At 29.2% G+C, this 17,172-nt stretch overlaps 2 protein-coding genes across 3 annotated transcripts; both read left to right on the top strand.

Moving 5' to 3' along the window:
* Positions 1–236: 236 nt before the first annotated feature.
* Positions 237–4,618, top strand: LOC143184955 (sorting nexin-14). Of its 2 annotated transcripts, XM_076387580.1 has the most exons (10): positions 237–724; positions 804–849; positions 1,036–1,279; positions 1,372–1,761; positions 1,846–2,158; positions 2,256–2,411; positions 2,538–2,662; positions 2,733–2,794; positions 2,897–3,765; positions 3,958–4,618. In XM_076387580.1, the coding sequence occupies exons 3-10, from the start codon at positions 1,073–1,075 to the stop codon at positions 4,365–4,367; spliced, it is 2,532 nt and encodes an 843-aa protein (XP_076243695.1). In that variant the 5' UTR covers positions 237–724; positions 804–849; positions 1,036–1,072; the 3' UTR covers positions 4,368–4,618. The 2 variants fall into 2 exon arrangements, with proteins under 2 accessions (XP_076243695.1, XP_076243694.1); XM_076387579.1 differs by having other exon boundaries at positions 237–849.
* An 850-nt stretch (positions 4,619–5,468) lies between these two features.
* Positions 5,469–16,391, top strand: LOC143184960 (uncharacterized). The gene is made up of 11 exons (XM_076387596.1): positions 5,469–6,230; positions 8,706–8,803; positions 9,147–9,293; positions 9,372–9,491; positions 10,646–10,796; positions 10,923–11,052; positions 11,143–11,296; positions 11,406–11,594; positions 11,684–11,806; positions 11,897–15,132; positions 16,249–16,391. The coding sequence occupies exons 1-11, from the start codon at positions 5,945–5,947 to the stop codon at positions 16,256–16,258; spliced, it is 4,644 nt and encodes a 1,547-aa protein (XP_076243711.1). The 5' UTR covers positions 5,469–5,944; the 3' UTR covers positions 16,259–16,391.
* The last annotated feature ends 781 nt before the right edge of the window (positions 16,392–17,172 follow it).

Genomic DNA, 17,172 nt, shown 5'->3' with positions numbered 1-17,172 from the left:
GACATTATAAAATTTGTTATAAGTTTTAAAATTAATAAAGTGCAAACCAGCTGATGGATTCCCACAATGGATTTGTACCTAGCATGGGTATTTAATAATACATTTTTTTTACTCAGAAAATGTTCTCTGATCTATTCAAGAAACAACTACTTAATTCGATTTACAAGTTCAATTTATACAATACAATAAATCACGTCTTTCGATATAAAAGTATTTTAAACTTCGCAGCTACACAGTATATCGAACTTCATTATCCCGAACGTCCCGAAATCATGTAACTATGTTCACATTGTAATCGCTTCTTTCAATTAAAATGGAAAAAATTTGCAATGTTATCAAGCCACTTTAATTCGTGAATAATGTTGTATTTCAACATACAAAAATAAAACAGACCCTATAAGAAAATAAAGAGTTTATAATAAGTTCAGAAGTTTACTTCACACCTGACTGATTGTTTACTGTCAAACTGGATCTGACAGAGAAAAATCTTTTAAAGCAGATAGCGCATTAAATCAACTCTGCCTTTTAAAACTATTTTACAAGTGCTGGAAATGACTTTATGGCGGTGGTTAAGGGTTAAGGGCAGATCTCAGCTCGAAAAAAGTGATCTAACTCACGAAAACTTATTATGCTGATAGTTTTTCCGAAATCTTAATTTGACATGACGTTCTGCAAGGATCATCGACTGGTAAACACTCGTCTAAAAAGTGACTAATAATTAGAGGTTGGAGTAAACATCTCTTATCAATGAATTTTTAACAATAAAGTAGAGGATTTTTATATAGGCAATATAATGATTCCAGTGGTTATATTTACACTGATCGCATTTATTGTACTTATATTTAAAAGGTAAATGTTTCATTTTGTCCATATTTCTTGTAAATTATTTTGTTAATATTCCTTTTTTATACAAATTATAGAAAATAATGTTTAATAATATTATAACCTATATGTATTTACTTATATGTATTTACTTTAATTTATTACTTTTCCTAATATTACTTAATAAAGATTATATGTTTCTAAATGTTTCAGTGTCGTCTGGTTATTTATTGTATGTTGTTTATATGTAATGAGCAGTTATTATGGCCTCGCTATATTACAGCACGTTAATATGATATTGGTAAATTTAAATGCCATAAGTGACACATTTAATACAACATATGAAATTAAAGATCCATGTAGTATATGCAGTAACAATGGTTGCAAAAGACATAAATTGTTACCTCATTTAACTAAAGTAAAAATACCAAAGGATGTCGACCATGCTTTAGAACAAGTAAATCATGTTTCTGTTTTTAAATTTGCATTAGGTTGTAGTAACAGCCACAGCTTTGTAACAATTTCCACACTCATAATTCTTTTCTACAGTTACTTGAAGATATATTAAAAAAATATGTTTGTACATGGTATTCTGACTTTTCAACGAATGAAGCTTTTGTACAACAGCTTCGACTGGCAACTGCTACGGCATCAAAGAATATTGCAGTTCGGTTGTTACGTACAGATGTAACCAATGTCATCTTTAACCAGTTAATTCCATTGATTTTACAACATGCACAAGACTGGAAAGCTTTACGTCCCAAGATAAAAAATATTTCCGACGCTTCTCATTTTCGGGATCGTGCAATCGATTATTTTGGTCATGAAATTCATCCAGCAGCCTATTCGCGCGAGGCGGAATTGAATTATCTTCGAGGAGTAGTTACAGCTATTATGCCGTATTTACTTCCTGCCATACATGTATCTACTAACAACAAGGTAAATTATAATCTACTTCTTTCTTAATCAGTTGTTTTAACAATTACCTTCATTTACACGAATATCTATTATTTATATTTTTAGGTCATACTTCGTGAGATTCTAGCGAATTGGATTCTTTTGCCTGCGATAGACGCTATCGCTGATCCAGAGAATATAAATATGTTGATAATATTATCGACCCATCGTGATAATTCAGTTTCCAATAACTCAGATACTGTCAATGTACCAATGCTGCAACATTGGATGACAACTCCGTCGATGCCAAAAATTACATACGATCGTCTGAAACCCTCGTTAGATGAAGTTTTGAACGATCCTCGATTATTGTACAAATTCATGCAGCATATCAAAGAAACTGGACCTATGAATCTCTTTCAATTTTGCTTGGATATTGGTAAATAGATTTCTGTAGAATGTGGAAACTCTATGATAAAATTTTCTTACAATGCCTATATGTTGAAAAAACGAGAAAATTTTGTATTTGTTTTTAGACGACCTCAGTAAGCGTATGCTGAATCCAGACATGAGTGAGAATGCTGAGAACAATTTATATACTGATATTCGAAGTATGTATTCGATTTACCTAGATCCTAATGGTCCAGAGTACTTAAATTTACCAGAAGATATATCAACAGGTATACGACGAAGTAAGTCTCCACCGTTTCTAGTCTTTTTATTAAACATGTGCATGGTTTTGTTTTATCTGATTTTATCCTATATTCGAATAACATCTTCCACATTATGAATATAACTGGAAACTTTAATGCATTTAGTTCTTGAAAAGGGATCGAAACAAATCCAAGAACTAAGGACATCGCGACCATTTTATCAAGCGCATCAAGAAGCTCATGCTTTGCTGGAATCCACTTGTTTACCATCGTTCCATCACAGTTATCAAGTAAGAAAATAAAAAATCGGTAGCCCACACAGTTTTGAATTTGATAACAAATCCTCGCATGGTTTTACAGTTATACGAGTTGTTGTGTGCGCAACCAGTCTCGGATCGTGTTAAACAAACTCCTCGTACAAGGTACGCGCTTAATACGAATGTTGTACACATGTAAAAAAATGTTATTCAAGGAACAAATTTGATGTACAAGTTTTTACTAACAATTTTAATTGGTGCTTATAGTATCAGCGGTAGTGGATCTGTAAATACATTTGTAAAAAGTGGCAATCAGTTATCAAAAATTGATGGAGCCTTACGGGCATCGACGATCGATGGAATGCCTTTTCAAGATATGTATCAAGGCGAAGAAGTAGATTATTCTTTACGATCATACAGTGAAATCAAATGTACGGATGAGAATGTACATAGAGATTTAACAACGTGGAGAGTGAATATTCCGCATGTTGATACTGCAGACGGTCAAACAGTTTACGTGATTGCCGTACATGATATCGCAGAAAAAAAATCTTGGACCGTCTTGCGTCATGATCAAGATATTTATGCTTTGAGGACGAAGCTGGCAGAGTTTCATGGCGACAAAGAGTTGAGCGATTCACCGTTACCATTGCGAAAAAATCCACATTCTTCTTCAGCGATCAATAAACAGCGATACGAGGATTTTCTAGAAAAGTTACTTTCGAAGCCAGTACTTCGAAGCAGCGAGCTTTTATATAATTTTTTAACAATGCCGAATTTAAAACCATGCTATTCGACCTATAGTACACCAGATATTGGTATTTTATATCAAAATATGGCTTATAAATTGAGAAAAGAAAAAGGCCAAAATCTGGACAAATTTATGAATTTTTTCTTGGCATCTACCAATACCAAAAACGAGTACGCAGATGTTGGGGTTGAAATGTCAAGCGAAACAAACATTGGTGAAATAGAAAATAAAAAGCGCCGCGATCTCGCATGCAGTATATTTGGTAACAATCTTGGTGTGGATATTAAAAATGAGATTTCGTTATCTTCTTCTCCGCCATCTTCGGCCCAATCGTCTCCGAAAAGGTCTCACGTGAAAGGCGCTTGCTTTTCTATCGCAGATGCTGGTAGGTTTTTCATTTTTTATAAACTATTTTTTATCTCGGAAAAGCAAAATGTAAGGCTTGGAACGATCATTGTCGTTTACATTTAGTTGTATATTCACTAATTAATTTTTTAAGAGTAGCTTTTTAATGAACAGTTAAAATGAAACTGTTAAATCAATTTTTTTTTTTACATTTTCATGTTTTTTCTTTCAGTGGACAGATTATTGCATGTGCCACCGATAATCGTGCGAGTTGTTTGGATGTTTGCTTTTTCGACTCGTGCAAAAGTAGATCCGTTCATCAGTGTTCTTCTTCGCAACGCATTGGTGAAACTTTTGAATAGTGGTCGTGCAGCTACTGCAATAAAACTTTTACATTCAAAAGTTATGAGTGATAGAATTCATACGAAAGAACTAGCATCTCAAGAAAACCCACAAATTCATTACGAAAACGCGAGAAAGGGACTCCATAATTTACTTCCTTATTGGTTAATAGGAATATATAAGCCGTGGACGGAGCTAATAGATTCTGCTTTAGATTCTTTACAAAATGCACCACTCAATAAACATATTGTATATGTTCTTTTAGATCAAATTGTGCTGAGTCTATTTCCTGAACTGTGATCTGTTTATTACATATTACGAAAACGTGTCAAATATATATAAGTAGTCAAAATAATGTATAGTAATACAAAATAATGTAATAATTTGATGTGAGTCGTCAGTCGTCGATTACGCAAAGTCTGTGAATGTTTTAAAAAAAGTACTTATTTCTCATGGGTTTTATTGTAATTAATTTTTAACTGAGAAATATTATGTACTGTAATATTTAAGGCTATAGCCTATATTATACATATGTAGATAGAAAATTGTGTAAAGAAATTGTATTATTTAAATTTATAATTAAATTTATAAGAACAAAATTATATAAATTTTGTATTTTTAGTATATGAAGAGAGACTTGAAATGACTGTTTTTTCCTTTATAACAAGAATGTAATAAGAAAAAACTTCGTATTAAAGAATTGATGTTTAAAGTTTGATATACCAATAATTTAATAAACGTCAACTTGGAAATATACAAATGGATAAGTTTTATGAATGTGTCTGATTTGGTATTTATTCTACTGAGTTTGCTATGTCTGACTATGCACGTCAACAGTAGCATAGGTAGGTCCCAAGTCAGACACATTTCCCGCGAATTTTAAACGTCATTCTCGATTTTTGTTCTATTTTGACATGTAAAATCACTTCTTAAAATTTCTGACACTTGTTATCGAATACCCTATATATCCATATATGTAATTTAAAGAAACAAATGCAAACACTTTAAATTGCATTATTTATAGCTGTATTTCCAAATTTGTATTCTAATATATTTCGTCACTGTACTTTTTCAAATGATAAGTTTATAATTATTGGCTATCACTCTATTTTACAATAGGAGACGTGAAATTACAATTCAATTCGATATGCGTAAAAATATTTAAAATAGCGAATCACATTATAGCTTACAAGGGATGAAATTATCTATCCATATAATTCAAGATGATTATCTATCCATGAGTAACGGACAGTGTCAACGGAATTGTTAACAAATCAGTTCCAAACTGCATACTCATATTGGGACTCTTGTAATAAGTTAATAAACAATTTGACGTGCATTGCCGCATGCACCGCATGACTGCGAAACTAATGATTTCACGCGCATCTTTCTTGCGCATTGCCTGAACTTGGCCCATGTTAGAGAAGGGGAATCTTCTCCGCTACCTACTCTTTTTGACTAGAGTGGAACGATTCAATTAAATTGAGTGTGCATACATGGCTGTTGTATACATATATCAACACACACACAAACATCTAATTGATTTAATTTTTTAATAGACACATCATTTTGTATTACCTCATTTAAAACAGATATAATTAAAAAAAAATTATTAAGTACAATACAGCAATGTTTAATAGCACGTATTTATGCTTCTAAATTGAAATTCAGTTTAATAGTTGTCGACTTGTTACACAGTAATAAAGATGGCGGATGTAATGCACTAGTAGCTGACATTTACCTTGGTACGCCCGTTAACGATCTTTCAGACAGTCATATTGACATATTGCTGTGTCGTGTATATACGTGAGTGTGTGTGTTATGAGTGTGTAAAGTAACTTTCGGCTGACAAAATGTGCTAGAAATTTTTTCTTAATATGAGCGAAGGAGCGAATTCGGTAACGCAGGTTTGCGAGAATTCGCTTACAAGCATCGAGGATGATCCTGAACTACTTCCTCCGAGGACGATATCCCACACAACCAGGAGATCCAGATTTGGTACAGGCAATATTCCACTCTCACCCTACATAATAATTGATGGCAGAAAATTGCGGAGTGCTTTGGCCCTATCCAAGAAACGGCCTCCGCGACGTGTGAGTTTTCCAGCAAATGATAATTTCTTGGTTACGGGATACTTGGAGCCGACCGATCCTTGGAAACATGGTGAGAACAATACTTTGATTTCTAAAGACTTTATATTCGTTCCTTGGTGCAAATGCATCTCATTGATTTGTTCTTCTTTCTTTACATTTGCAATACGCAGAGTGAATTGTACAACTTGGCCCCCTTAATTATCTTTGGCGTTAGCAGATGGATCTGAAAATCTTTTATTTTCAGATACTTAGATTAGAAACATATACAAAACTAATTTTATATTAAACTTTTTCTGGTTTTCTTATTTTTCAAGGTCACCTTTAGCTTACCAAATGCAATCTTATATGTACATCTTAGTGCTATTTGATATTATACTTTTAACAGATAGCGTAATAGACCTTTTCCACCATCAGAGCTGAAAATGTAGCGCGAAAAGTATTCAAAAAACAAGCTATTTTGAATACTTATACCTGTATTAATTGCATTGTGAACTAGAAATATCTGATCTTTTTGGTTATTGTAATTCTGTAAATACAAAATATTCCAAGTTTTTGCAATCATTATAACGTATAATTTTAAGTTATTAGGAAGACTTTGAAAGACCTGTATTTTGTAGATAAGAATTTAGTATAAGAATTGTATGGTTATAACTTTGATATGTGTAAAGCTGCGTATAAACTGTGATACAATCCTTAGAAACAAGTGACAGTAACAACATTTGATCTTTTTCTATATAATTAGATAGAAATAAATGGACTGTTGTTGCCATCATCTGTTTCCAATGATTGCATGTCACTTTATTTCAGCCTTCAAAGTATCTTTACAAATGCTAATGTTGCTCGTGTCTCATAAAACGTCTTGTGGAACAGCTTTGGAGCAATGCTTTGAATAGGACTTCTCATAGGACACGAACAATATTATTATTGATAATGTGTAAATGTATAGTCATTATAATACTATATTTAAAATTGTCTCTTATGTCTATATTTTGTAACTTTGGTGATAAAAAACTACTTTTTAAAAATGAATAAATAAATACAAGGAATTTATAGAATTGTAATTGAAATATTCAAGGTGACCTTGATAACATAAAAGAAATGTATTAAGCATCCTCAAATTGTATGTGTTATATTAGATTAGAAACAATTGTACTACTAATATCAAAAATAAAGTGATCTAGTTATATAATTTCTCTTGTATTAGTTTATCCAATAGTATGCTAGAGAGTTTATTAGTAAAAGGCTAGGTATGTTAACAATTTAGAAGTTACTGTTGCCATTAAATTTATAAACATTTAAACACATTTACAAAGGATTATGCATTAAATTATTTTAATTAAGAAATGTATAGATTTACTACAAATAAATTAAAAGATTCAATAAAAAGTAAAAAGAAATTAACTTTTTTAATCTAACTGATAAAAATGAAATTCTATAATTTCTTTGAATATTAATCTAAAGGAGTTCATGCCTGAAACTGTAACTATTTTATATAATTTATCAGTTTCACTCTCATAATTACTTGCAGAGTAATAGCATATTACTAAGCTGTTAGGTATTTTTATAGGTCATGTTGAATGAAGAACATTTAAGATTTCACAATGTGGACCATGTACTAATTATAAGTTTGATGCAATATTAAAGTATGTAGGATATATAATTAACCTGTAGGTTATTTTTGGAGTATAATATTAAATTATCTTAACAAAATAGGCTTTTTAGTAAAAAAAAATATATATTAAGTATATATTTTTAAATATAAAAGGTTTCATAAACAATTTCCTAGTTTATACATTTATACATTTTTAACTGTTTCTCAAATATAATAAAGTATTTAAAAGTTTCTTAAATAAAGTTTTCCTAAAATAAATTTATGGTTTATAAAAATATTTGAATACTTTAATAACTTCTATGTAAAATTTACAACTTTATTTATATTATTGCATTAATACGTTCTCTGTGGAATTATACAAGTATGTATAGAAAAAGTGGAAGCTGATTTTTAAATGAAAGGAAATTCAGGTATAAAAAAATGTACTTGATTTTCAATATATATTTTACATTCACGTCAAATTGTATTTGATTCTTATCAAAGTAGAATGCAAATAAATATTTGGCTGTATTCGTAAGAGAAAATTAAGGAGTTGATTTCGTCTTGATCCTTTGCTTCCAGGGTCAAATTTATCAACTTGCTTTGTTGTGATAGTGAGGTGAACATTCAATGGAAATGTAGACACTAATTAATGATCAAGTCATTGCTACAAATGAAAAATTTGGTGAGTCACCAATGAATACCGCAGCGAACGTGTTAAGAAATATTAAGAATTTATAAAACGCAAATACAAGTTAAAGTACAAAATTATACTTTTAATTAATTAATTATATTTTTATACTATAGGTTTATACATATGTATTTTATAGCTTTCTTATCTTAGCATTGTTACCTTATTTAATATCATCTTTTAGTCACATTTTTAATCACTTACTTTTTAATTGTCTTAAAGTCTTTTACATTATAATGACGTATTATTACTACTATTTACAGCTGAAAATGTGAATCGTGATGATTTAATCTCAGCATACAAGGAGTCCTGTAAAAAGCACAACACAGATCCTTTGGAAATTGTTATGAGTCAACTTGAGGTAAAAATTTATTTTTGTTTAATAATTATGTAATACTTTAAGTTAGATTTTTTTAATATTGATAATAGAAATAGTTGGCTATTTATTGATATACTTACCATGTATCAAAATTACGAGTATGTATCATTATGTAAAACCACATCTCATCAACAATTTGTGATTTTAGAATTGTCTTATAATTGACTATAGCATACACCATTAATGTACAAGAATAAACAAGTAATATACAAAGTGTATTGCGCTCTATAATATATTAATTTTAATACATACAAATATTATGATTATATATTTATTAAAGAATATAATTATGAATGTTTATAGTAACTAACATTTCTCTATACAGGGTTTAGATGTATCTAGCAAATACAGTGAAGAATTTAACTTAAAAGGACAGATGTTGGATCCTAATCACTGTGAGTCATTGGAAGAAATTTTTAAGAGAATCCAATTTAGTAAAATTGACTTAGAAGCAACATCATTAAATGATGAGGTAACCTTCTTTAAGTTACAATTCTGTTACAAAATTATTCAATTATAATTATTTATGGTTGTATAATTATAATTACAGAGTTCTGTGATATTATTTGATATGCTAGAATACTACGAATCTACAAAACATTTAAATATTTCATTTAATCCTAACATTGGTCTTCACGGTTGGCAAGCATGTGCAAATATGATAAGAAAGGTATGCAGAATACATATTTTTTAAATAACAGTTTTTGAATTACAGAGGTGCTCGATTATAGTTAGACTCATTAGATGTTCGTACCTTATGGTATAGAAAGCCAGCAAAATAAGATTTAATAACAGATCTTTCACCTTATGTAGTCAGTATTACTCGATTTACATTGACTAACCAAAGAATGATAATCATCTATTGATATCATTAAATGTAATAGATAGATTAGGGTGATTTTTTTAACTAAATTTATTTTTATAACCGTTTTCTACTCAAATTTTGCTATAGCAAAATATTTTGCTATAGGTTGCGCAGTCCAAAGGGTCTTCACTCGCCCTAATAAAACCAAGAAAGTGGTGGGAATGTACTATATATAGTAATCCCTTCTTAATAAACCCTTTGTAACTGTAACATAATGGGATCAGTTGAATTACAATTAATAAGGGAGGTAGGCGAAATTTCTTCATTCTCCATTGGCTTCTGTAATAATTGATTTAGGCGCTTCACGGGTATGAGAATAATGGAACCACAAAAACAATAATATGAATACGCGTCCATCGGAGAATATGCCAAACTTTTAATGTCTGTATTAAATCTTCATGAAAGTAACATAAATAAATGCTTCACACATTATCAATAAAACTTACATAAAAGTGATAAAATAATTATCGAAGTTTGTAAATCAATTTTTAATTCAAATTATATCATATATTATTATCTCCATTCGAAGAATGCTAAAAATTGATTTCTATAACTTCTATGAAGATTTAATGATAAGCATAGAACTTAACATTTCACTAGTGAATGCCTATTCCTATCATTGTTTTTAAAGCATTAAACTCTTCCGAGCAATGTTCCCACGTCCTTCGTATGAAAAAATAAAACGCTAATGAGAATGATTCAGATAACCATCAGGAATTGAAAGCTTGTAGTTAACGAAAAAATATTATAACTATGAACCAGCGTGAAATGCATAACTATGATGAGGGCACTTCTGTTTTATAATTAACTATATTAGTATTAGTATTAGTTTCATCAATAACTTGATTTAATATAGTTACAAAAAATATCGAAAGCAGCTGTGTTATTACATATGACATGTTCAAATTGTAGTTATGTATTATTTAATATATAATTAATGTAACTATTATTTGCTCTAGGCCCAATGTTTGGAACATCTTGAAGCTAAGAGTGTAATACTTAATGAGCAATACATGAATATCCTGAGTCGTGCATTACGATTAGTCTGCCATCTACATATATTAAAATTAGAAAATTGTGGGCTTTCAGGAAGATCTATCGTCACACTAGGTATGTATTAGGTAATATAGTTATGTCAATTTAATTACTAACAACATTCAATTAATTTTATACAGAAATTTTGATTTGAAATGCAATCAGTTCTGTATAATCGGTAATCATTTTATTTTCCATCAGTTGCAGCATTAAAAATGAACAAAGGAATAAGGGAACTGTATTTAGCTGATAATGATCTAGATTTTTATGATGCAATACAGATTGGCTCTCTCCTCAGATTTAATAATCACTTACAATTACTTGATATTAGGTATGGATTAAAGTAGAAGATTTTTAGTTGTTTTTTATTAGTACTTCATGAATTGATATTAGTAATTATTTTTTATTAATATGTTTTTAGTAACAATAATATTCAAGACGATGGTGTACGTGATATCTTAGAAGGTCTCATTAATCAAATAAATGAGGATAAGGATGGTAAAGGCTTAAATATATTAGTATTATGGAATAATCAACTTACAAAAAAATCATCTCCCTATTTTGCACGTATTATAGTATGTAATTTTATTGATCATTATAATTATACATGATTGGGTTATAGTTTTATTACAAGCTATTTTCTGTTATAATACTCATATATATTTATACTATTTCTGTGTATAGGCTTTATCTAAAACAATAGAAACATTGAATATTGGAAAAAACATGTTAACTGATGAATTAATATTTACTATAAAAGAGGCATTGGAAAAAAATCATGTTTTATTACAATTGGGAATGCAATCAATTGATCTTACTTGCGACGGAATTGTTACACTATCTGAAATAATTAAAATAAATACGATTTTACAAGTAAATAAACATTTCTATATAATATATAAAGAAAATGACAAACTATTCTGCAAAATTAATTATTAATTAAGTCTATTCTATTATTTTAGAGGATAGACCTACGAAATAATGATATACAACTAACTGGAATGGAAACTCTTTGTTCTGCTATGAAAGAAAATAAAAATATTACTAAAATAGATTTGGATGAGAATCCCAAATTTAGAAAAGTAGTAAGTAAATAATTTCATAATATTATACACAAATATTTAGTGTTACAGAATATTTTCTGTAGTATAATATTTTCGTATGTTTAAAAATAGGGTAGCGTGACCGAGACTTTGCATCAGTACATGCAGCTTGTAGCTGAGATTCAACTTTGTTGTTCACAAAACGAGCAGAATCGTATTATAAAAGAAAACGGTGAAGGTTCCGAAAATTCATATCATAACAGTCTGTGTGGCACAAATTCTCGTAAAATTTCGCTTACTTGCCAAACACTGCCATGTTCTTTACCAACCGTGATACCAATACAAAGTGACGAATCGAGGCAGTCATTCTTCGAACCGAAACGTATTAATGGAGGACGTCTTCGTTCCCCAGCCCTTAGTCCAAACTCTTCACCAATAACCAGTCCAGTACCGACTCCTTCTCGAAGTCGGTTTGTGGTGTCCCGAGTTCCAGAAACATTACGTTCTACAGAATTCACTGCACCTTTGTCGCCCTCAGTTACTCTCTCCTCTGAATCACCATCTACTTATCTCACTTCTACTGCAAGTGGGTCATCTAGATTTCGTGTTTCAGTTGTTGAATCAGCAAGTATCGTACCTTTACCTAAACCTGTTGTCTCATCTGAGGCAGATCTTATACCTGATTTGAATTTTAAAGTCAGTACTGTAGAATCAAATGATACAGATGACTCTGATAATGTACTCAAGTTAGAAAAAGATAATGATCAAAATATTAGAAATTTTCATAATAAATCAAGCAGTGTCACTTGTTCTATATCAGACACAATAAAAGAGACATGTACATCATCGATACATGAAGTTGGTAACATAGAGGTATCAAATACGGACAAACAATTCACCAAAGCTACTATACAAGTTAAATCCGTTGATGATAGAAATTTGATTGCTTTGAAACAAGAAGAATATTGTGATGCACAGAACGATAGACCTAATATGTCAACTGACTTGCAAAATATCTCAACTATACGTATAACAGATATGGGAAATAGTTGTAACGAAGATACAAAGAATATAAAAACACTTGTAAATATAAATACAGAAAATAATAGATCAGAGTGTAGTGTACAAAATAGTAGATCGATAAATATTTCACGAGAATATGTTGACGAAACAATATCAGCAAATATTACTCGAAATGAAAGGACAAAAATGCAAAGTGAAACGACGCAATGTTCTACTGAATTTTCTTCTGACTCTGCATCTATTAGCAAATTATGGACCAGAAGTACCTTCCAAGATAGTACAATCAGTGGAATAATGAGTGAAGATAAATTTAATCGCAAAAGACAAGAGCTTTCAGTATCAATGAAGAATAGAATAGCAAAATCTATCGCAATATTCCAATTGTTAAATTTAGAAAGTTTAAGAAATATATTCCCCTTATTTAAACTTATAGTTAATTTAAATGTTTCCGACCAGAGTCATAAGTCTTATCCAAAAATAGTTACACAGATCTTTTCTAGCAGGAATTGTAAAAACGACTTCATGAATATACGAAGAGAATATATTACTTATAATAATGAAAATAATCGATTCACCGTTGAAACAGAACGACGAAAAACGAGTGTTTCTACCTTAAACAGTAATGAACTATTGTTTCAAGATATACGAGTCAAGAACTATGTTGTACTTATTAATAAAGATACAGTATTACTGGCAAATCACATTGCTTCAAATGTAGTAGGAGATAGTTATTTTAAGTTTATACATGATATCTTAATACCTGCTTCAAAAAGGAAGATGTCTTTACCAAAATTTATAATTGTACACGATTGCTGTATCTTACAGACAGCTGGAAACAATAGGAGAAATTGCATCAGGAACGGAAACATACAAGAGATATTAAATAAAGTAGGTTTCATATTGATAAAAAGGATATGTGATGAAACTTTAACGAACAGTATTAATTTTAATAGTGATAATAGTTCTTTATTTTATAGTATAATGTATGATATAGCTAATATAAGCGATATGCTCACTGTAAATATATATGATAGCTTACACAATTTCATAATATTAAAATTTAATGAGAAAAATGATAAAAACAATGTTTTTAATGTTGACAATAAGCAAAACAATTTGGTACGTTTTCTATGTAATAAAAGATATGATGATCTTAATATTCACAGTAAGTCGCTTATAAAACGTAATACATTGAAGGTAAACGTTAGAACAAATTGTTTAAATAATAAAGTTACTAAAATACATCATATTGCTAATAATGATAAAAAAGCTTTTACAGATATTCACAATATATTGAGAAATAAAATAGATGGAATAGACATTTATTACAATTCACATGACTCACTATCATGTAATTGTATTGATTGGCAAAGTACAATTGTAAATAATATATCAAAAGTAAAAAGACTACTAAAAATGAATTTTGTACATAAAGATATTAATTTTGAGCTCAGTGATGAGAATGCCGATTTATATTCTTCGGTTGTTTATTTCAAAGATATTACAGATACATCGAAATTGCAAGAAATAGTCAGAAAATTTGCTATGAATGATGACAAATATTTTGATGTATGTAATATAACGGAAATGGAAATGAATGATTCTCATATGATGACTACTATAAACAGTACAGCTGAAAATGCTAACATGCTTTCACTGAGAACGTACCCTTGTACGACAAACTTCAATACATTTATTCCTAGAGATCTCATATTCTCTGTAGCTGATAACTCTATTAATGAAACTTCAAATAAAAGAAACCTCTTGTCAACAAATATTTCTAATAATTGGTCAGATGAAACTATGAATCGAAATACCTCACTCTACGTCCTACCTCAGATACCTGATTCATCTGTAAAGCTTATAACGAAAACGTCAGAAAATATACATAGAGATAGTAAAACTTCTATACACGAGAACAAAAACTTCCCTTTAAATTATAATGTTCAGAGAAGTGTGCATTTATTCGATAATCAGGAATTTAAAGAAGATCATACCGAAAACGATTCTGAATGTTTTCCAATGTACACAAAAGCTTACTCTGCTGCTAACTCGAAAAAAAATCGTTGCTTATTAGAAGAAAATAGTGCTGTAAGTGATGATACTTCAGAAAATATGTACATATTTACTAAATTTGGAACAAATATTGCTCAACATGTAAAATGTACAACTTCAGATGCTATATGTGACATGACTCATAAATATTTTAATACAATTAAATGTGCAGTTGCCACAACTATATGTTCAAAGGCTACAGTGAACACAAGGGATGATATGACAGTTGAAATCATTTCTGATAAAAGTATTAATGTTGTCAAGCCTTCGTCAGTAATTCATAAGACAAGGTGAGTAAAGTACATTATGAGAATTCTTAAAAGTAAAAAATTTGCATTTCATTCAGGATACTTAATAAAGAAAAGGATTTTTATATTTTCTGTACATTTCACTGGATGGAACACTTCATTTAAATTTTTGCAAAATAGTGCAAATTATATTAATTTTTGAATTGAGAGAGATAACAAGGTTTTTGAAAAGTATTACAATGTAAATGTTTGTGTTCTTTAGAATACGCATATTATTACACTACATGTTGTTTCGCGTTTTTTGAATATGAATCTAGGCTTTTATAATAAGTGTAATTTTTTAACTGTATAAAATAATAGAGACTCTTACATAATAAAAATAATTTGCATTTATAATAAGGGAAATATAATTATATGTTACAATAAATCATATTTGGTATAAATAAATTGGTATAACTTATACATTTTATTTAAAAAAGTTTATTATCTATGCTGATTTCAACAGTATCTTATGCCTCGCTTGCAACTATTATAACTCTTGCCTATAAAAAAAAATTAATCATTAATTGTCCTCCAAAAGTTCCTCAAAATTTCATCATGTTCTTTTGTATTTCCTTTGCTAATATAAAAATATAATAGTCTTTGTTCATATAATACTTCAAAATGACCCGGCATTCGCCGTCCGAGGGGTAATATGTAGCATGTATTGTTATATAGAATTTTATAATAGTATCTGAAGAGAATAAATCATCAATATTTACAGATTTGTTTGTTTTTAAATTATTAAAAAATATTCTATCATTTGATTCTTTGTTCATGAACATTTCTATAAATATTCGTTTATAAAAATATTTATGTTACTTATTGGTACAATGAAGTAATGTATTTCACCAAGTTATAAGAAACATAATTTAATATAAGATATAATTTTTTTTGTTATATTTTATGTATAGTCCTTATTTTCAGTAATATAAGTCCCATTTAGACAAAAGTTTTAATTAATCGTTTAGTTCTCTAGTGAAGCATCATGATATATGAAAATTTTACTTAATTGTACTAAAATATTCATTGAAAGTTTCAATCCAAAAATAGTTTAGTTCTTTAAAATACTATAAGATAGAATTACATAATAAAAGATTAATATTATGGTTTTTATAGCACAAAGTAGGACTAACAATTTAGAGGATGAAGAAAATAATATAGAGGAAGAAATAAACGAAGATATTGAAACAGAATTCAGAAAATACAATGAAGAGTATGAAGATTTGTCTGATTTCGATGATGAAGTAGATGAATTTGAACAATTAAGGATGCAACTTGAACCAAAGTATGCTAAGTATGCTTTGTGGCGTATCTAAAAATACATGTTATTTCTTATTTATTGATAATAGATGGTATATATGTAAGATAAAATGCAGACCAAGGCAAAAAATTATTTTAAGAACACAAATTATAGATAAACTTTACGATTTTTATTACTTTTTAATCCCAAAAGTGTGTAAGGAAAAGAATTTTTTAAAGATGAATATTTTTTCGTAAATGAAACGAAGCTTTGTTTTTAATGCCACGATTTTACATAAAGTTTTATGATATAATCTTTTAAAAGTGTGAGAAATAATACATTGGAATTTATTATATACTGTGCAATTTTTTAATCGAAAAATGAAGAAGTCAAAAAATATGAAGATTTAAGTTGACCAATAAAAATTACAAAAGGTTCAGTATGTAATCTTGTATGTACAAAAACTATAGTAGATAATTAATTCTAGTCTAAAAAGCAATTAATCTATCTTAATCTATGCTATGATGTAAAAAAATATGATCAAATTCGTGGTATAACCAAGTAGAAGTGATTCATTGCAAAAACAAATGTAGTAATATAAAATGAAATTATTTCATGTAAAGCTTTCATATAATTAAAAAAATGTTTGTGTAATATGTATTTGTATAAATTAAAGTTTGTAAAATATTGTTTAACGATTATTCTAATTGTACACACAGTTTGCACAGATTTTAAAGTTGACTAATTTTAAGAAAATACAATATCAATATTCAAGTGGTTCACGTGTTCTTATCGCTAAC

The sequence above is a fragment of the Calliopsis andreniformis genome, chromosome 10 (assembly GCF_051401765.1).
Source record: "Calliopsis andreniformis isolate RMS-2024a chromosome 10, iyCalAndr_principal, whole genome shotgun sequence".
NCBI classification, from domain to species: domain Eukaryota; kingdom Metazoa; phylum Arthropoda; class Insecta; order Hymenoptera; family Andrenidae; genus Calliopsis; species Calliopsis andreniformis.
Note: the sequence above shows the minus strand (reverse complement) of the source record. Positions and strands in the feature narration are given on the sequence as shown.